General features: G+C 54.4%; 1 protein-coding gene across 2 annotated transcripts in view; it reads right to left on the bottom strand.

Annotated features, from left to right (window-relative positions):
* Capzb (capping actin protein of muscle Z-line subunit beta) overlaps nucleotides 1-20,549 on the bottom strand; it is a 117,441-nt gene that overhangs the window by 17,073 nt on the left and 79,819 nt on the right. For both annotated transcript variants that reach the window (XM_047552019.1, XM_047552028.1), the window contains exons 4-6: nucleotides 15,980-16,093; nucleotides 2,245-2,386; nucleotides 1,822-1,938 (exon numbers count right to left, since the gene is read on the bottom strand). In XM_047552019.1, coding sequence (XP_047407975.1) covers nucleotides 1,822-1,938; nucleotides 2,245-2,386; nucleotides 15,980-16,093 — 373 coding nt within the window. The remainder of the gene's footprint in view (nucleotides 1-1,821; nucleotides 1,939-2,244; nucleotides 2,387-15,979; nucleotides 16,094-20,549) is intronic.

Raw genomic sequence — 20,549 nt, 5'->3', positions numbered from 1 at the left:
TCAAAAGCCTAGGCATGGAACCAACCTATGACCCAGCTATATGACTTTGGTATCTATCCTGAAGAATGACAGTCATCATACTACAGGTTTACAGCAGCACAAGTCACAACAATCAAATTATGGAACTAGACTAGGTGTCCATCAATGGATAAATGAAATGTGATACATATACACAATAAGTTTTATTCAGCCATAAAGAAGAATGAAATTATGTGACTTGCAGGAAAAGGGATGGAACTAGAGAATATTATGTTAAGTGAAATAAGCCAAATTCAGAAGGTCAAGGGTCAATATGTTTTCTCTCATATGTGGAAGTTAGAGAGGAAAAGAAAAGAAAGGTGTAGGGGTGGAGGGAAATTTCATAAAGATTGAAGGGAGACCAATAGAAGAAGGGAACCAGGGGAAGAGAGAAGGGGAGGGAGGGGTTGGTTTATTGAGGAATGAGAGTGGCCAAATTATATTGCTATATTGCAAACATGTATGAGTATGTAACAAATTATATGTCACACCATTATGTGCAATTATAATGCACCAATAAAAAATAAGAGAAAAAATAAGAGCTATCATCCAGGCATAGTAGTATGTGCCTATATTTCCAGCAACTTGGAATGCTAAGTTTGAGCCAGCTGGGCAATTCATACAGAGACCCTTCTTATTTTGAAAAATAATAGCACCAGTAGTCGAACATCCATGGATTCAACCCCTAATACTGCCCCCCGCCAAGCTATTAAAAGTACGATTATCTTTTGTATGTATGTGTGGTGCTGGGAAGGTAACCCAGGGTTACATGCTAGGCATGTGCTCTGCCACTGGGCCACATCCCCAGCCCCAAGTATAGTTACTGACAGGAAGTCTTCTGATGCTGAGGGGATGTGCACACTGAGGAGCCAGAACTCCAGGACGGGATGGGACAGGCAGCAGGCTCCCTCCAGAAGCTCCCCAGACGTGCCTCCGCCAGCCCGACCTCCCTGAGGCTGAGCGCTGTCCATTCTGAGCCAAGCTGTGCCCCCGTGTGCTCTTTCCCCTTTACACAAAGCTTCCTGCTGCACTACATGGGCCCAGGTGACGTCTTCTCAGGGCATGGAAGGCTCCTGAGGGTGTCAAGGTCTTTAACATGGAATTGCCCTTTGAAGGAGGTCAAGAGTCTTGACCCACATAGATTCTTCCAGCAGTCTAGTGCTGACCCTGAGAGCAGTCATCATGAGGGACGGGCAGAACCTTCCTGCCAGGCTCCGAGCTCATCTTAGATATAGGCTAGAAGGGACATCTTGTGGCCTGGCTGCTAGTGATACCCAAAGAAAAGACAGATGAGAGGAACGGACAAGTGGCATTTCTCAAACGTACTGTTCATGTAGAAGTCCCTTGAGAATTTTGTTAAAATGTCAGATCCTGAGTTGACAGGCCTAGGTGAGGCCCAAGATGGCTGCGTTTCTAACAAGCTGTTCAATGACATTGACACTGGTCCTCAGACTAGGCCGAGGCAGGAAGATGCAGAGACCCTGAGCAGTCCTGGCCACAGGGATGCCAGATGGGGCTCCACCTCTTAGAGCACGACTCGTTCCCGGAGCACAGGGAGAGGAGAGCCGCGTGAGTGAGGAAACCACGCCGAGCCTCGCTCTGCTGCTGCAGGCAGCCAGCTGGGAAGCGGCAGGCACGTGCAACGCCTGTAGCTCAGGGGGCCCTGATCTGAAAACCCCTGTGGAGCTACAGCTGGCCAAATGCACTCGACCCAAGCGGGGAGCACTGCTTGCCTGTCCGGCAGGTCAGCTCTGAGGCTGGGTGCTGTGGACACTGGCAAGAGGTTGCCAACAGGAACTCTACCTGTCTGGTCAGGCTGCCTCCGAGGTTCATGGTGCCCGAGCCGGATTTGTTGGTTTGCAGCCACAGCATCACCGTGGAGGTCAACTTGTAATGGGCAGTGCGGCCACTGGACTTCTCCTGGGGGGATAAGATAGGGATCAGAACCAGGGTGCAACCCAAGCTGAGGGTCTCAAGTGGCCCCCAAATTCAGGGTCCCCCTCACATGCCCCTTCCTGAGTCATTGGCAGCACCACCTTCCTTAAAAATCCCAAATGGCTTTTGAAGGGGCAGGTCCTGCAATTCAGTTTATTAAGTTCTTCTGGAATCTTTATCTTTAATGGTCACCTGATTAATCGCCATCTGGGCACTGTTAGGAACACTCATGGGAATTTCTGCTGGACAAAGGGGCAGCACTGCTGGCCGTGGCACCGTGCTGGGCCGTACCTGCACTTCCACCACGTGAATGGAGTCCCAGCAGCCTTTGATCTTCTTTGATCCATCTCCGGCCTTCTTTATGAGGATCACTCCCGCAAAGCCATGATCCAGATCCCAGAGGTAGACAGACGAGACACCGCCTTCAAAATACCTGCAAGAGACAGGCCCAAGTGTCCACGGGAGGCCAAGGGAGTACAGATGTCAGCCTGGGCCTCAGGGTGTCAGCTGGCAAGGATGTACCTAGAAACTGGGAGTAAGGCCCCTCCCTGCAATGCTTCTAGGGCTGATCCTTGGATATATCCCGATCAAAGGAGGGTGCTGCATCCTTTAGGGGGCACAGAAAGAGCATGGGCTTAGGAGTCATAAAGATAAACTCAAATTTGAGATCTCTGTCTGTCAAGCTTACTAAACTTCTCTGGCCTTCAGATTCGGCCCAGATAAAGGGTTCATCACAGACCATCGATGGAAGCCACTGCTGCTGAAGCAGTCCTTACCGCAGATGACTATGTCTGATACTTCTGCCTTTTGGGAGGGGATGGCTCTTCGAGAAGAGAAATGGGAAGCACAGCAACACTGGCCTCCCTGGCCAGACCAAGGCTCCTGCTGGTGGCAGGGGTGCTTGTTTGTTTTTGCGCTACGAATCGGATCCAGGGCTTGCACAGCCAGGCAAGTGCTCTACCTGAGCCACATCCCCGAGCTCTCCTGTGGGTTCTCTAGAGCGACTTGCTACAAAACCCTAGCCAGAAATGAAGGCTACACTCAGGATAAGAGCTTCCTCCTCAGCGCCACGTCAATATGGAAAACCCCCAATTATGATCAAGGGAAGAGGGAAAGAAAAGGCCAGGAGGAAAGTTAATTAGACTGGGATCCCAAACTCAAGGACTCAAGGTGACCACTGTGGCTGAAGGAGCTGCCATCCATAGTGGTCTAGAGAACAGAATCAGCTGCCTTGGTACCTCAAACTCTGCTGGCAACAATTCTGTTCTGAGAACCACGGGTCTCTCTTTACCAGAAAGTCCAGGGCCTATGGATCCCAACTAAACCCCAAGTGGACAGTACAGCAGGCACCTTGGGGAGCAGGCCAAGAGGGCTGGCACCCTCTCACGGGACCTCAGGCCTGACAGCCCGGACTGGTCACAGGTGCAGACCAGGCACGACACATGGGCCAGTCCAAAGGCTGTGGTGTGTTCATCAAGCAACAATTTGCTGAGGGTGACGGGGGACCAGCTATGTGAACGTGGACCACAGGGAAAACACCTACTTAGAGAACTGCTGAGAGAGAGAAAAAAAAATACAGTAAAAAAAAGTAGATACTGACAAATGATCACTGTTGTTTCTGACATTAAAATCTAAGTACTAAAAGTTAACATGCACCTATGAATCATATCCCAACAAAGCAGGTCTACAGAAAGGAAACGACGTGGGAAAGGCCAGTGCAGAGCACCTGGGTGGGGCGTGCAGAGCTCCGGGTCGCCGGCCCTCGGGAGCTACGCTGCACATACTTGGACCCAACCAGTTTTGGACTGAAAACATTCAGAAAAAAATCGCATCTGTACTGAGCATGTGTGGACTTTCACACGAAGGACGTGAGCGTCTGAGGACCTTGGTGTCCAGGGGGGTGGTGGTGGTCCTAGAACAAAACCGCACACGCCAAGGGTCGATCACACTGTTGTGCAATTTTACCTCAGTGTGGAACTACCTCAAACGAAGACGCGTTCTAAAGGTCGGCACACGCTAGATGTGGAGTGCGATTAAGAGAAGACCAGGCCAAGGGAGCGGCCCCTCCCACCGCTTGGTGGCAAGAATCTGCCACCACGCCCACACTGCAGGCACCCACTGACCTGTGAGTGCCCAAGCCTCCTCATGCCCAGGTGGCACCCGGCCTCCTCCCTCTCGGATTCCCTCAGGAGGACGGGGCCAGCCCTCTTCTGCAGGACCATGTCCCGTCACTTCTCCACCCCACTCTCCCCACGTGGTCAAGTTGTCATATTCCTGGCCTCCTTCCCACTGTCATGGGCAGAAGAGGGCAGGCCTGTGTGGCAGACACAGGAATCCCTCAGTGAGCACCCATCGGATGCCGATTATGCTGTGGAGGGAGCCTCACTTGGCCAGTGTGGGCTGTGAGAAGTGAAGCACGCAGGGACAGACAGACGCCATGGGGCCCAGCAGCCAGCACCAGGCACGCAGGGACCCCACTCTGGGGCATAATGCGCTTGTTCTCTCTCCAACTTCCCTTCCCCAGATGGGGGAAGCAAGCAGAGGAGGTCTGTGGTTCAGGGTGGAGTCCCTCTGCCCCTGTGGGGCCATCGTCCTCTAGACCAGTTCTGCGATGGGCACGCACGAGGCCACTCTGGAATCTCCTGTGCCGGGTGGTGATTGCTGTCACCTTAGATGGGAGCACTGCTGGACAAGAGGTTTGCAGTGCTCGGGCGGCATGAGCTCAGAAGACTCTGGCTTGTTCTCAGTGTTCTGGTGACTCGCTTGGGTCAGGAGTTAACAACTCAGGAGGCTGGAGAGAAGGTCAGCCTTCTGGGAACCTTCCTGTTGGTGACAAGTGGCCTGGTTCTAACACACCGTTTCTCCTCCTGGTTTGTTTTCAGGGAGGGTCGCAAGGCCACCTGTCAGAGGACTGCCCTTCTGTGTGCTGGGAACTGGGGAGCGGCAGGGCCCGGCTGCTCCGGAAGGGAACAGGAGGAACCTGGTGGCTTGGCAGCCCTGTTCACACCATCTGGTGACCAGTTCCAAAGCACCAGGTGGCCTAAGGTTGCCCCCTCAGCCCCATCCCTTAGTGTTCTGCTTTCTTCCAGAAAAAACTGAAACAGCAGCATTAATATATTACAAGGTGGAACCGGCTGCTGGCACCCTAAGGCCCCTGCCTGTGGCCCGACTCCCACAATGGCAGCTTCTCCCCGGCAGCCTGCTTCCCTGTGGGCTGCAGAGACCAGGTCTAGCTTCCAAATGCCAGAGATGAAGGAGGCGAAAAGCAAGCCCGGCTGTGACCTCCTGTGGGTTACTACCCGCCCCCCCCCCCAAAAAAAATCTATTACAAGAACATTATAAAAGAAGGACATTTAAAAATTAACCCACAATACCATAAATCAACATGTCCCATAAACCTGGTTTTTCCATAGTCCCTTCCAGTCTTTGTCCAGATGCCTAACTTTTCCATAACCATGCGCACAGCAAGGGCCCCATGTCGAGTTCGGCTCTTTTCACTTGGCACCTCATCACTAGCACAGAGCCGCGTGAGCGCCATAACACAGCGTTCGTAACAGCTGGACAGTATTCCATTGGGCAGGATCCTAATTTACAGTCAATCTGACTTTAACAAAGAACTGATGGCAGTGGAGCTGGAGATGATGCTGCTGGCCTCTGGCTTTGAATGGACTCCCTCTCCGAGTGAACCGGGTGTTCTCTGTGGAGGTGGCAGGCATGCTGGGACCTGGCCTGCTCAGGTATGGCCCAGACATCTTGACAGTTCAAGAATGGACCTGTGTTCATGTGCCAAGAGGGGCCTCCAGGGACTCCGGCGGCCACAAGTCTCAACGTGATACTCTTAAGACAAAGGCTGAGGACAGAGTGATCAGAAAGGGCTGCTCCAGGATCGCCCAGCAGCACCAGCCTCTCTGTAAGCGCTGTCAGGACAGCTCCTTGCGCGCCTGGGTGGGGTGTCTGCAGGGCACACAGACGGTCCCCCCATTACACAGTTTATGGTTCTACTCTGCACGTGAAGCATTAATTAAAGAGGGACCTCAACAAGTTTTTGAAGATTTATTCTTACCTACTGTACTTTGATCACAATGACATGAAACAAGGAAAAAAATAAATTTTATGTGGTTCACATTTATGAGTTTTTACATAAAGGCTTTTGCGGGTATTTTAAGAATGTGCTAAAATGTTGTCTAAAACCACATGAAGCCGTCTGAGGAGCAGCTCGCCAGGACTAACAGCACACACATGGAGACACTTCCCTGGCCTTTGTGTATTTAATGAGTCAAACAGTATTAATATTGTTTAATGCTAACATGCTGCTTCCTCAAGGTAGTTCTGCCACTGCCGGTGACCCACTCTCGGGCCTCGCACGTCAATGGGAATGAGATCCCACGTGCCAAGCGCTGAGCAGGCCGTGAGGGTTCAGCTGCCCGGCGCTGAGCTCCGCCACGCTGGAGAGTTCTGAAGTGCCCAGTTTTCCACAGAGCGAGACTGTGCTGGGCTGACTGCCGCAGCTCAGCAGATGGGGCCTGAGCTCCAGAGACCCTCTGGTCAAGAGGGTGGCATGAGAACGCCCGTGAGGCGTGAGGGCCCAAGACAAAAGCGGAAAGCCAGGGCGCACGGGGTGGGGCCCATGGCAAATGACCCCAAAGCCCTCACCAGGAGCAGGACCACCTCAGCAAGACCTTGGAGAAGTGGCCTGAAACAGGAGCTGGCTGTGAGGCGGGGGCCTCACCGCGGAGGGCAGACAACGCACGGCGCAACTGGGCGCAGAAGGCAGACGGCCCCGTTGCTGCGCCCACAGAAAGTGAACGCCACCAGCTGCGTGCCAGGAGTTCCATGATGGCTCCCAAGACCTCCCAGCAAGGACGGACCCCCGCCAAGGCAATGGACCTGCAGAGGATTCAGAAGCTGGGACGAAGGAGGTGGGCCATCCGGGGTTGGGGCATGAGGTCCCACCACTGGGGAACAGTGTGACGATCAGTCAGGTTCCAGAAGCTCCAGATCAGGGCACCAGGGAGCACAAGGCAAGGCCTTCACTAGGCATCAGGTGGCGTTCTCTCCACCACCACCAGATCCTGCACCTGGAACGGCTCGAAGCCGAAGTGCCGATCAGAACCGTCGAGTACTGGGTCATCCTCCCTAAAAGCCACTCTTCCATTGATTAATGCCATAGTCACGTGTTATAAGAGTTATATCCGTAACTCTTCCCCGCCAGGACTTGTGAGGAATGGAGGGAAAAGCAAAACATAACACCTCACACTTAAAATGACCTACTTCACAAAAGCAAGAAGAAAATATTTTGGCCCCAGAAGCTTTATGGAGTGCTCACAGCCGAGGTGCACGGAGACCTTGGATGGAAACTCGTTTTGAGAAACTGAGCTGTAACAGGACTCACCCCATCCACAGCCCTGGCCCATGGCAGGCGGCAAATGCGATGGGCTGACGCTGACGGCCTGGAGTGGGCCTGGAAGCTGGCCTCTGCCCCTCCCCAAGCTGCCTCCCGGGGCACAGGCTTGCATACAAAGGCACCTGGCAGGTAGTAGGTCGCAAGACAGAGCCACCACAAGACAACCAAAGGGACAGACGGGCTGGGAAGGACTTCCTAGCACTGGCCCAGAAACAAACCCAACAGTCCTGGGGTTCACCCAGACGTGGCCTTTCAGCTGTTACCCGGCTGGGCCACCATCACAGGGCTGGGCTCAGGCCAGGAGGCTCTGAAGACTTGGACCTCTGGCCTGAGACATTTATGATGCCCAGAGAGGCCCCCAGACCTAGACAGGTGGGAGACACGGGAAGGTAAGTTCTGCAGATGTGAACAGGGGTCTCCTCTGGGGCCAGCTTTATTAAATACAGCAAGTGGAAGGCATGCAGGCTGACTAATAGTTTTCTCTAGACTTGAATGAAAATTTCTACCTTCTGTCTTCAAGAGCCACACAAAAAGACTTCATGCCCTTTCCTCAAAGGTCCTTTCACATAACGAGAGATGGCTTATAAACCCCAGGAGTTTTCTTTTCTGGACTTCCTACCCTTTCATCGTCCCTCATAAGCTGTGACGTGAGTGCCCCTCTGGATTCTTCCTCCTCAGCACCTCCAGGTCTTTCTTAGGCAGGGCAACAGAAAGCAATGCCCACCCTCACACCTGAAGACTCACGCACTGGCACCTGGCTGGCAGAGGGGCTGCTGTCCACCAAGACCTGGTCCGGCCAGCATTCCTGTAGCCATGCCTGGTTGCTGCGACATGCACTGAGCCTGGAATGCTTCCTCATGTGTTCCACACTCCAGGCTTGGGGCACTGGGCCCCAGGTCACTCTCCACATCATCTCGCAGACATGACTCCACCATATCTACTTGTCTTCTGGAACTTTGTATCTGCTGTCATCAATGACCTACCCAGGCCACCCTCCTTGGAGGCTGTCAAGCTTGGGAACAGATATGAAAGGAAGAGTCAAGACAAAGTAGACTAGAACTGAGTCCAGGAAGCGTGAATTAGCTCTCTGCACTTCCTCCAAGTTGGGGACAGCACCACAGCAGTTCTCAGGGGACCTGCCAGACTGTTTCAAGGAGACATACCGGGGAACAGATGAGGTGGGCTATCTGAAGTGCCAGCTGAACAGTCCAGACTAAGATTGTCGGTAAAATCCACACAGTGGAACCCTCTGTCGTCTAGTGCCAAGCTCAGAGTCCTGGCTCTCAAAAGGTCCAACGCTCCGAGATCCCACGAGATGTGCCCATTGCTTATCCCTGTCCTTGCCTCACGGATGAGGTCTCTTCTGCTTCTGAGATCTCCCTAAACAGCAGGAGCAAGACTTGTGGTAAGTGTCATGAAGGACTTCACTGTGAACATGCGAGGACAAGGTCACACAGGCATGACTCCCAGCATGAGGAACGACTTTATAGCAAGGGGGGAATAAAACCCAGGGACAGGGCCATCCCACTGGGAGCTGAGGTTCTGGCCCAGAGCAATATCTTCTAGTTCCTTCCCAGGCTCCAGCTACAGCAGCAGTTTTGTTTTTCGGATCAACTTAAACATCCTTACAACATAAAAAGGGCACGCGGTCCCCGTGGATAGGGAAAATTCCACTCTACCCCGGGAAAAGAGGAAAACCTCCCATTTACTTGGAGAGGCATCTGAGTCCTGGCCACCAGCTACCAGCAGAGTCCAGAGAGCTGCAGAAAGTCACAATGACAAGGGCAGTAGGCCTCTCTTCCTACACTGGTTGTACCAGGGTGCATCTGGGAAACAAGAGACAGGAGGGAAGGATGAAGGGAAGGACCAGTGCTGGCCTTGGTGCTTGTTCCTGTTCACAGGTTCGTTCCCTCCAGGCGGGGTGGGAGACGACGACAGCCTTGACGTGTTCTCAACTGCCTAGGAAATGTCCCATCAGAAACCCAAGGTGCTGTGTGTGGCAAGCAGGGTCCCATCCCCACAGCTGGGAGGCCAGACTTAGCTCCATACGAACAGAGGAAGAGTGACACTGGGCTTCAGACTGCCCTGTCCCCATCTGATGCTAAAACCTGACCACCCCGTTTGTGTGCTGAGACCAGCTGTTTTCACCAGCTGAGGGAGCGTGTCCCAGAGTCTGCTGTGTACACAGGACAGGTAGTGTGGAAATTCCTCCAGCGCACACAGGTGCAACAACCCCTTGAGCAAACATACCAATCGGCTTAGGCATGTGCGACTTTAATGCCAGTTGCGCTCAGAAGTGCACATCTGGACCGCGGCTGCAGCTCTTTACAGCCCCTCTTTACGAGGCTTTCTTTACTTAAAGGAAAATAATGAAGGTCTCTCTGGAAACAATGGTGGCGCTGGAGGGGCTGTCCCTCTGCTCTCTGGTTTTGTGCTTTGACTGAGCAGCCACACCCAGCACCACCATGAGCGTCCTGCCCGTGCACTACACGCGGAAAGGCCATGGCTCTCTCTCTTCAGCCATCCTGTGAGCAAGTCCACAGTGAAGATTTCAAAGCCATCACTGTCATCCAAAGCTGCCACTTCTAAGGACCCATGATGGACCAGGAATCTTGCTTTATTTCACAGTTAAGAAAACTATAGGCCAGAGAGATAAAGGAACATGCCCAAGTCAGAGAGCTGAGGAGCGGACAGCTGGGACTGGTGTGGCTGGCCTGTGGTCCTGCCCCACACTGAGTTGCCTTGTGAGACATCCCAGCTGTGGAGGAGCATCACAGAGTGCAGGATGGCTTCAGCCTGTAAGTTACACTTGCACACACGGCCACTGTACGCCTACGGCCTTGAGGAGGAGGCAGAGCACGCAAGGAGTAAGCCGGGTGGCCAGGAAGCTGGGCACGCCACTGACACCCACACTGGGAATTCTGGAAAGGGGAGCCTCCGCCTCAAAAAGTCTTTGCGAGACCTTGATACTTCCACCTGGTGGCCTTCCATCACAGGAACACGGAGGCAGCCCAGCCACAGGACTGCAAAGGTTCTGGCAGGACAAGGACCTGACCACAGGAGGGCGCTAGTCCCAGTTTCCAGGGTGGATTTCGCCATCACACGTAAAACTGCAGAAACCCAAGCGTGATTGTGTGCCATATGGTTACAGGAACCCAGGAATCCTGGAGAAATCGAGTCCTGCTGACGTGGGGGTCATGTTTACAAGAGAACCTGTTTCCCTGCCCCTGATTCCCATTTAACTTCTTTTAGCAGATGAAAAGCAGATAGTTCACACAGAGGCAGCCTCAGGACTCCAAGTGACAAGGCTACAATGGGTGCGGTCACTAGTCCCCAGAGTGGGCAACACCTGGCCTCTTCTGTCTAGCTCCTCTTTAGGGGCTCTGGGAACTGCAGCAGGGGCTCACTTAAAAGGAGGGTCGCAAGACCTAAAGCTCACTGGAGAGAGGGAGGCAGGCTCCACTCCACACCCCCAGCAGGGAGCTTCCCCAGATCATTTCCCTGCTCATTTAAGGTAACAGTGCAGTGATCCTGGGGTCCCCATTGCTTCCAGGAATTTTGTGCAGGCCCAAGGCAGGGGCAAGTGGAGTGCCACAGCAGGCAGGACGTGCTAAGGCCGCCTGCATGGCTGGAGGTGAACAGCACAGCTCAAAACCCAACACAATTAACCACCCGCAAGCAGAAAGACAGAGATGACCTTGCCGTCTCCACATGCTGTCCCTGGGCGTGAGGGCACAGCAGGTGGTGCCTGTCACGAGATCCCTCTGGAGATCTTTAGATCCACAAGAAGGTCCCACACTTCTGGACAAGGAAAGGACACATGCCAATGTGAGGGGCAGGGGAGGGTAGATGTGCCACGCCCAGTAGACCCTACAGTTCTAGAACTTTCCTGCTCATTCTCCGTTGCCTTGCATGACTCTGCTCCTGGCTTCCCCCACCCCAGGCAGGGCTCTGCCTCCCAAGACAGAAGTCCTGGAGGCGAAAGCCCTGGGGCCTCAAACCTCAGCTCTGGCTCCTCGGCCCTGGCCACCCGCGGCAAACCCGATACCCCTCAGAGTGACACCCAGGTCTCTGCGTCTCTCCCCACTGCCCAGGCCCCACTGTGGCCTTACTTGATGGACCACAACCACCTGGAACTGGGCCCACAGGCTCCCCACCGCTCAGAGCACTGCCCCGGCCACCCCACCAGGTCCGTGTGTGCGGCCTCAAGAGTGCGTGAGGTTTGAGGATGCACTCGGAAACAGGACTGGCACCATGCTGCCCCTCAGGGCCAAGAAACTGGGACGAAGGCCACAAAGCCAAACCACTGAGGGAGAGTGTACCGAGCGGGCGCCAGAGAACCCAGGGACGAGTGTGCACACTTCTCAGGAGTCTCACAGGACAAACTTCCCCCCAGCAAGGAGCCGGGCAGTGCATGTGACACTGTGGCAAGGCAGGGGAGCTGCGTGGAGAGCACGCGCCCAGGCTTTACGTATGTATTAAGCGCACGTTGAAACCTCAGACTGGGGAGGCAGAATTCAGAGGCACCACCGTCTGGGCACCACGCCCATCAGCCAGGGGAGGCCTCTGGGAGTTCAAGTTCACCAGTGCCAGCAGGTGGGCCTTGCCCTCAGGCGGTTGGAAGGAGCAATCTCAGGCTGCTGAGTCAGCTCTCACCTGCACGACCCCCAGGGCGACCCGCATCCACACACTCACTGGATGGGCAGCACTTGCCCACTGGCTCATTCTTCCTACGTGCGCCTCTTCAGCCTGGCCGAGCGTGGAGCCCCAGGAGGGCAGGGCAGGGCAGGCGAGGACATCGCGGCTGCACCTACAGCGCATGGTCCCGTCCCTGCCAGGCTCTCAGGAAAGGTGCTGCATGACCACAAGTGCTCCCCCCAACATCGCAGATGGCGTCCTGCAGGCGTCCTCATGGTGCCCAGGGTGGACTGAGCAGGAGTCTCTAGCTTTACTGGAGGTCTTGCTGGGGCTGGCGGTCCAATACAGCCTCGGCCAGCACCACCACAGAGTGGCCCACCTCCCCGAGTCTGCCACCCAAACAGCTCCACACCCACCACCCTGAGCACAGAGAAGACATCTCCGCAGAAACTGCTGTGCTGTGTAATCAAGAAAATGCTGCTGCCCCGGCAGCCGAGAGCCACGTGGCTGTGAAGGGTTGCAGTGGAGAGGCAAGGAAGCAGCTCAGAGCAGGTGACACAGTCACTCAGCAAAACAGTCTCAAGGCTAAATCCCTTTTAAAGCCAAAGTCCTCCCTGTTCCGAGGTCGGGGTCTCCTGCTTGGGAGGCCCTCTGCGCACGTTGGTTACTGCTTCTCACACGTCTGCAGGTTTCCTCAGACCCTCCCTGCTGCGCCCACCACCTGCAATTCCACACAGTACTGAAACAGTGCTCAAGTCGCCCCTAGATACCCAGCGGCTGGGAACATGCCATTTCAGGGACCATGGAGAACAAGATGACAAACTTCACATACTATACGGGTGTCCCACCCTCCCTGGGCCAAGGTAGCTCAAATGTCATACACCAGAGAGGTGGAAGCCTCAGAAGGCCCATTTACCAAGCACCCTGGATGCTCCTGGAGAGAACCCTGGGCTTCTGGAACTGCCATAGGCATCCCAGCTTTGTTTCACTCTGTAAACTTCTTCCAGACAAAAGGGTTGATTAGAAAAGCTAATTAAAGCTTTTGAAGTTTATCTGAAACCCAAAATAAGGAAGAACACAAAATGCCTCCCCACCCTGCTCCTCCACCCCCCAGACTCTGGCCTTCATTAAGTTTTGATTTCAATCAATTGCACACACACCCACTAAAATTAACTTGTAAGGCTAATAAATTACAAACGCATGTTTCAAGGTCTTATCTGCTCCAAGCCAAGGGCCAAGGCCTGCAGGGCATGGGGCACAACAGCTGGTGGGGATGGCAGCAGTCATCTTTGGAAGAGAGCAGTGCCAGGCCCTTTGGTTAGAACATCTGGTCCCAGGCAGAACCCGGCCGACAGAGGCCAGGCGAGACCCAGTGAGCAAGCTGGAGCAAGACAGGACTCCTGCCTTCTCGGGGACCTGCAGAGTCCAAGTGCTCGCAGCAGGCCCATGGCTGACCTCATTTCTCTGGCAGCTGTGAGCATGTGTCTTGCACTGGAGGCTCCATTTCTAGATCTTTCCCCCAAAAGAAGGATCACTTGGGTCATGGGATGAGGTTCCATGACCAAGGAGCTATGCTATGGTTGGGCCTCATAAGCAAACTGCGACGTGAAAACCATCCTGGGGCCTGGGTGAGAGGGGTGAAAACAGAGGAGATGCTGGGGACCAGGGTGGAAGTAATGAAATTCAAGGTGACTTGGAGTGGTGATTCCTTCGTCCAAGTCTCACACTCTAGCAAAATATACCTGCCATCTCCAAGCATTTTCAGCAACGTGACCCTGTTGTTGTTTATCTAAAAACAGGGCTGTCTGGGTGGTGCTGACAATAGCTGCCAGAGGGCCTGAGAGCCAGCTGTCCCGAGCCCCAGCCTCGTCACTGACCACACTGATTCCACATGTGGGTTATTAGCTCCAGTTCCCTGCAAAGTCAAAGCCTTGACAGACCCAGAGATCAAAGCTGGGGCCTGAAGCTGCTGGTGCGGACAGCAGTCTACCCCAGGCCTCACGTGCTCACTGCCTCTTCCTTCCACAGAAGAACCTCAGGAGGCAAGGACAAGGTTAAAGGGCTTATGATAAGGGACTGGGAGGGAGGCAAGCTTGACTCAAAACTGTGCACACATTTCCACAGACAAGAGGGTCAGGGCACCGGGGCCTCCTGCTGTCTGTCTGGGGAAAAAGGGGATGGTGCATGCCAGGTCTCTGTGAGCAAGTCCAGTGTGGCCTTCTGGTTGACAGGGAAGTGTAGTCCATAAACAAGCAGCTCCCCTCCCCCTCAAGAAGGACACTGACTCCCGAAGGGGCGGAGTCTGGCAGCTCTCCATCATCTGGTGGGTGGCTGAGGGGCCCCAGCATAGTCTTAACTCTGCAAATCCACAAGATCCAGGAATTCCCCGAACATTGGGATGGTCCCAACTGGTGGGGCACAGGCCAGTTTGTCTGGAACTGGCCCTGGGCACAGCAGTTTTGCTCACTCTGCCCTCCTGGCATAGCACGGTGTCTGCTCTGCTCTGGAGGTGGTGACTCTTCAATCACGCCTTTTCTTTCTGGTGGGGTGAATCTGCCTGAGGATCTGGGCATCTTTCCACCAGGCCTGGCTCTCATGCAGCAGCCCACAGTGACCACAGCCAGCAGGGCACCAGGCAGCACTGGATGAGCTGCCTCCTCCCTCGGAGGGGTCTTTCCTTACCTGAGCCCATTTACCGAGGTAAAAGAGTGACTGTGAATAAAGGTGTGGGCCACTGTGCCTGGCCTGAGTGTCAGATTTCGAAGAGTGTCTCTTTCCATCCCAGACCAGCTTCTGAGACATTCTTTTAGCCTGGCACTGTGGCACACACCTGTCATCCCAGTGACTCAGGAGGCTGAGGCAGGAGGATGGCAAGTTTAAGGCCAGCCTTAGCAACTTAGTGAGACCCCGTCTCAAAAAGTAAAAAAGACTGGGGATGCAGCTCAGTCACAGCATGCCCTGGGTTCCGTCCCAGCACCCCAACCTCTTGTCTGACACAGGCTCAGCTGCCCCGATGCTTCGTTTTTCTTATTTTCCTTCTCTCCTACATTTGAGACCAGAGTCGGGCAACTACAAACCCTGGGCCAAATCCCGCCCTCCTGGAAGCCAGGGAGGTAATTTTTACATTATGAAGGGTCATACAGAAGACACAAAATCAAAGATGACCTGGTGGCCTGCACGCCTGAAGTGCTCTGCCCAGCCCCTGTGGGAGGAGGCATGCCGACTGCCTTCCTCCAGGAGGGGACTGGGTACTGAGTTGGGGACGCTTTACAGTTCTGTGGTGTTTCCAGTGTAGACTTTACCACTTCAGTCTCCTCTGGCGCCTTTCCTTACAAGTGGTTAATGAAGTGACTGATCTTTCTGGTGGTGTGGTGGTGGCAGGAAAAGGAATCTGAATAGATTGGCAACACCACCTCCTCCAGGCAGGGGCCGAGGTGGGATGGACTCAGGCTTCAGCTGGCAGTCTGGAGAGGGGCTGCTGAGGCTCCACTGCCTAAGACCTGGGCTCGTCCTGCCCAGCAGCCGGGCTGGCAGCAGTGCCCTGGAACCGGATCTGAGGATGAGTCCTGGCTCGGCCACTGGCCTTGGACAAGCAAGCACCTGAGCTGTTCTGCGCCTTCGTTTCTTTATCTGAAATACAGGGACTAATACAGCTGGGACACTGTGAGGGTCTGAGACCGTATGTATGCAAAACATCTGGCTGTGTCTCACACACACAGGTGTACCTCAAGGGTGCCTGCCATGGTTACAAGCCGTGACACAGAGCGACACAGAATGAAGTCTGCGGAAGATGACATTCACGGCCGAGTGATCTCGAGAGCCAACTCTACTAACAATCTGGTGCCTGTATACTGCCATAGGTGGTCCTGACCTTTAGTTAGGTGAGTCAGGCAGCAGATCCAGGGGAGACGGCTTGGCCTAGCCGCTCGTTAGGCCTCCCCATCAAACCTCGAGAGTGAAGTGCAAGGGCAGGGAGCAACTCACAGGTCTCGGTACTGGTCAAAGGCATTGTTGGCCTCCACTTCCAGCTTTCTCAGCCGAGCAGATGGCATGGCCCCATCTTCCAAAGGAGGATCGTACTTGTTACTCCATGGTGACCTGGAGGGAGGAAGGAGGAGGTGGTCACACGAATCAGTTCAGGGAGAAGTGGCCATTAAGAAACGAGCCTAAGCCCAGCTGCCTGAAATTTCAGAGGCAAAGCCATTACCTACAGCAAAGATGTTTCCAGACCCTGGAAACCACAAGGGCTTTCTGAGGCATGGAGAGCAAAGGCCCAGACTGGGACACCCTGGTCGTCCCTCTTCAACTATGTAACAGCAGAAAGTGTGCCTCATCCCTCACGTACCATGGCAGCTCAGAGGGATGCTGTGAGGGACTCGCTGTGTCAAACGCTGGACGGCGGCCTGGCCTACAGGAAATGCTCAGCAACAACAGTTTTCCCCTTCCCCCTAAGTTTCCTCCCTATTCATCATCATAGTGCTCAATGGATGCCCGCCTCATCCCTGACCTGCTGGGCAGCTCTAGACAAACTGATCCCAAGACCTTCTTACACAGTAAGTAATAAGAAGAGAGTCATCAGCGAGAAGCAGGCAAGAGACAAGATCTACCAGGAAATGCTGAAGACATTAGAAAACCTGTGTGCACGTGCTTCCTGGTGGCCGAGGGCAGCTCTCCCGGCACCCTAGGGCTACTCGCACACGAACTGGACGCAATGAGGACCAGCCTCTGCCTTTCCAGTCCAAGGACTTAGAGCAGCATTTCTTAGAATGTGGTCTGCATCACCAAGAAAGCCTTCAGTCACACAGAGAACTGGGAGGACCTAAGGAAAAGGTCCTTTCCTTAGTTCCTGCAGGTGGCGCTCACAGGGCTGGGTGCTGAGAGAGGAGAGTGGAATCAGGAGCAAGAGACAGGAGGGAGCTGGGGAGAAGCCTCTCCACTCCTGAGCCATGCTGTTCCTGCCACCAGGAACCACGCTGCCTGCCTGCTTCCCCATGCACCAGACCTCACCACTGGGGGCTCTGGACCCTTTTGGTGTGGGATTGAGGCCTAGAGGAAAAGGTGTTATCACCCCCCAGCCCCAGTTTTAAGGAATTCTCTGCACAGGTGTCTTTCTTCCTGGTAGCTGAGGCTCCGCCAGGCAGCTATGTCAACAAATCTCGCTGAGGAGAACTAGACTGAGCATCCTCAGACAGAGGTCCCTGCTTTCTCAGCGCCTGTGCCCTAAGAAAAGAGTCGTCATGCACGGCCCCTCAAGGGTCTCCAGGCGCAGCTGCTGACCACCCAAGAGCAGGAGCCTTAGGAGCTTCCCTTTATAAGCTGGCCATGCCCACACTGCTCGCAGGGCCAGTGGAGACTCTGCACGATGGGAAACACCCCTGGCTGTCCCAGGACCAGCACAAGTTTATGGTCACACAAGCCAGGACCTAGGTGGCCTGTACAGGGGTGGCTCCTCTCCCTTCCTGAGCTCAGGCAGACAAGCTGGCTCCTGTCCTGGAACTTGCTGGTTCATCCTTAGAAAACTGCTGCCTTCTCTGAGGATGGGATTGTTCTCTACCTGCCTTGGCCAGTAAGACAAGTCGGGAGCCACACATGGCTTCTGAGTACTGGAAATGTGGCTGGTGAGACTGGGAGGCTGCGTCTTCATCTTGTTTCCTCTGAATGAGCTGAAATCTCGTAGCTGACTCTCAGGCTCCTGTCCTGTGCTCCACAGGTTCTCAGGCCGAGAGCAGCACCTGGCCCTCAACCCCAAGCTCATTAAAAAACATTGATGGAAGGACTGCACTTTCCCCCAAAAAGTAGAAGTAAGCACTCTCTCCACTTGGATGTGGACTGTCACACGTCACACTTGGGCCCCAGCCCCCAGCACAGCGTCAGAGGCAGGGGATGCTGCAGAGCCCTACAGCGGGGCACGGGAAGAAGGGACCCTGCAGGTGATCTCTTGGGTCAACAGGGACAGCAACTATCTTTTCTGCTCAGGGACATGAATGAATTTAAAAACAAAATGAAATCGGGCATGGCTGTGCGTCCTGTGGTTCCAGCTGCTCAAGAGGCCCAGGCAGGAAGGCCCTGACGGAGGCCAGCCTGGGAACACCGTGAGGCTGTCTCCAAGGCCTCCCATCAGATCTGAGACAAGGGTGCAGCTGAAAGCTGCCACTGCCACCATGGACTCTGTGTAAACAAGGCTCGTTCCCCAGTGGGCACAGCGGGCGAGAGCCTAAGTGGGAACTTCGACTCCCACCTCCACCTGCTCCTCCGACTCTCCTCGTGGCTGGGTGTCCCACAGTTAAAAAGCCATCCCCATCCTTGGGCCTGAAGACCTGCCCACAACGGGTCTCATTTAAAGGCAACCTGGAGAAACAAGAGCCCATCCTCTTGCAGACTGGGGGCCTGGAATTCTCAAGAAGTCTGTAACTCACAGACGACAGCATTTCAAGCCGTTAGTCCCGGAGCCAGGGTAATTGTAGCTGGGGGAAAAATCATAACATTACCCAGAATATTCCTAGTGGAAGGGGCACTCAGAACACATTTAAGAGCTTAAATGGAGGCCATTTGAGAAAAGACAGATGGACAGGAATGCTTAGATTTCAAAAGTCAGGCCTTTCATTTCCCCCCGAGAAGGCTTTGTGTTTCACTAACAGGTCTCAAACAGTGCTGCTGGCAGCGGCCACACCATAAGGATCTTATTTAAGCAAACGATCAAACACAGGATGGAAATGTGTGGAGAAAATCAGAAGACCTTGAAGTTTCATACTGAGAAGGGGAGAGAGGAAAGACAGCCTTCTGCCCTGACACCCACATGTCTCTGTGAAGGCTCAGCTCCCCAGAGCCCTCTGGTGCCTCACGGGTGTCAGCAGGGCCCACAGGGCAACCTGGAGGGGCTGCTGGGCGGGGGTGCCCGGCCTGGAGGAGCATGATCCTGTGCTTCCACAGGCTCCCGGGGTGGGGTGGGGGGCTGCCTCACGCAGCTGCCTTGCCCAGGGCTTTCCGGTGGCACAGAACTGGGTTTCTGTACCAAGACTCAGCTCAAAGAACAGGATTTCTGTGCCAAGACTCGCCTCTCCCAGGAAGCCTCTGAGTCCAGCGCCAGGGAGGGTGTCCCTGGCCTGTCAGACCACTTGCCACCATCACTGGACTTCTCTCTCCAGGGCTGTTCCTCCCATGCCCCAGAGGCTCCCGAGGACTGTCCCTGGATACCACGCGGTGAACTTCCCTGCCCAGGGCTGCAGCACCAGCCCTATGCAGGATGTCTACGGTTTTCCCTTCAGCCCCAACCCCTCTCTGGAAACTCAACTGTGTATCTGTGCCCACCTGGCATCTCCACTTTGATCCAAGGTCACCTCAAACATGAAGTGTCCCCAGACCAGTTCTTCCCTGAGTCGTCTTACCCTCTATCAACAGTGGCCCCACTTTTCTGCTGCCCAGGCCCAAAGCTTGGCACCCTTCACAGCCACCCTCTCCACCCTCACCTAGCTGCACACCTGCTGGCACCCACCTCTAGCGCAGTCTATGGCCTGGATTAAGCCAACTGACACTCTACCTCACTTCCACTGGAGACAGGAAAGGAATATGATTTCAATCTCTTTGAGTTAGTATGAGTTAAACCTCTGACGTACGAGGAGCTCTATGCTGATCAGCCCTTTATGTGTGCTATTTCCTTTAATGTCCCTAAAAGCCTCAGCCTGGCCTTCAAGGTCCTGCGTGCCTGCCCTGCCCTGCCTCTGATTTCACCTCCCACCTTCACGGCCTCAACTCTGGTCCTCTGCTGGCTCCACCCAGGGCCTTAATGCCAGCAAAGCTCTTCTGCTAGACTTTGTGTGACTGAATCCTTTCACTTCAGGTGAGCCTTTCCTGTCCACTCGTCTTGTCTCTCCCCCTTGTCCTCTGCTTTCTTTGGCAGCAATTTCAGAGTCTGTATTCCTTATGTGTGTCCTGTCTGGCTTCCTCACCAGGACACAGACCCCAAAGGAGAGACTCAGAGCAGTGCCTGGTGCACAGGACAAGCTCAGAGAAAGACACTGCTGCGTGTTCTACTGCGTGAATGAGCACTATCATTTCTGTTTTGTAGATGAGAAAACAGAACAGAGACGGCAAGTGGTCCAGGTCCCGGTGCCCTAGGGAGCAGAGCTGGTTTGGAGCCCACACAGGCTGACTGCAAGGCATTCTTCCTGCTTCTCCTCCTTAGACCCCTGGCACACTCTCCAGAAAGAGCACTAGGCTGAAGCCCCAGGATTGAGCCCAGGGGCACCTGTACTAACTGCAGCACACCGTGTCCTCCACCATTCTTGAAGGAGGTGACCACTGCAACACATCAGGAGATACAGCCTGCTTCAGGGATCCCCACTCTTAGGACTAACTTCCACACCCCCTTAAACACCTCGATCACCCAAGCATGGTGGGGCATGGAGGCCCACACCTGCAATCCCAGCAACTGGGAAGCTGAGGCAGGAGGATTGCAATTTCAAGGCCAGCCTGAGTAACTTAGTGAGACTATGTCTCAAAATAAGAACTAAAAAGGGTGGGAATGAAGCTCAGTGATGGAGTGCTTATGAGGCCC

The sequence above is a fragment of the Sciurus carolinensis genome, chromosome 1 (genome assembly GCF_902686445.1).
Source record: "Sciurus carolinensis chromosome 1, mSciCar1.2, whole genome shotgun sequence".
NCBI lineage: Eukaryota > Metazoa > Chordata > Mammalia > Rodentia > Sciuridae > Sciurus > Sciurus carolinensis.
The sequence above is the reverse complement of the archived record's forward strand: the minus strand, read 5'-3'. Positions and strand labels throughout refer to the sequence as shown.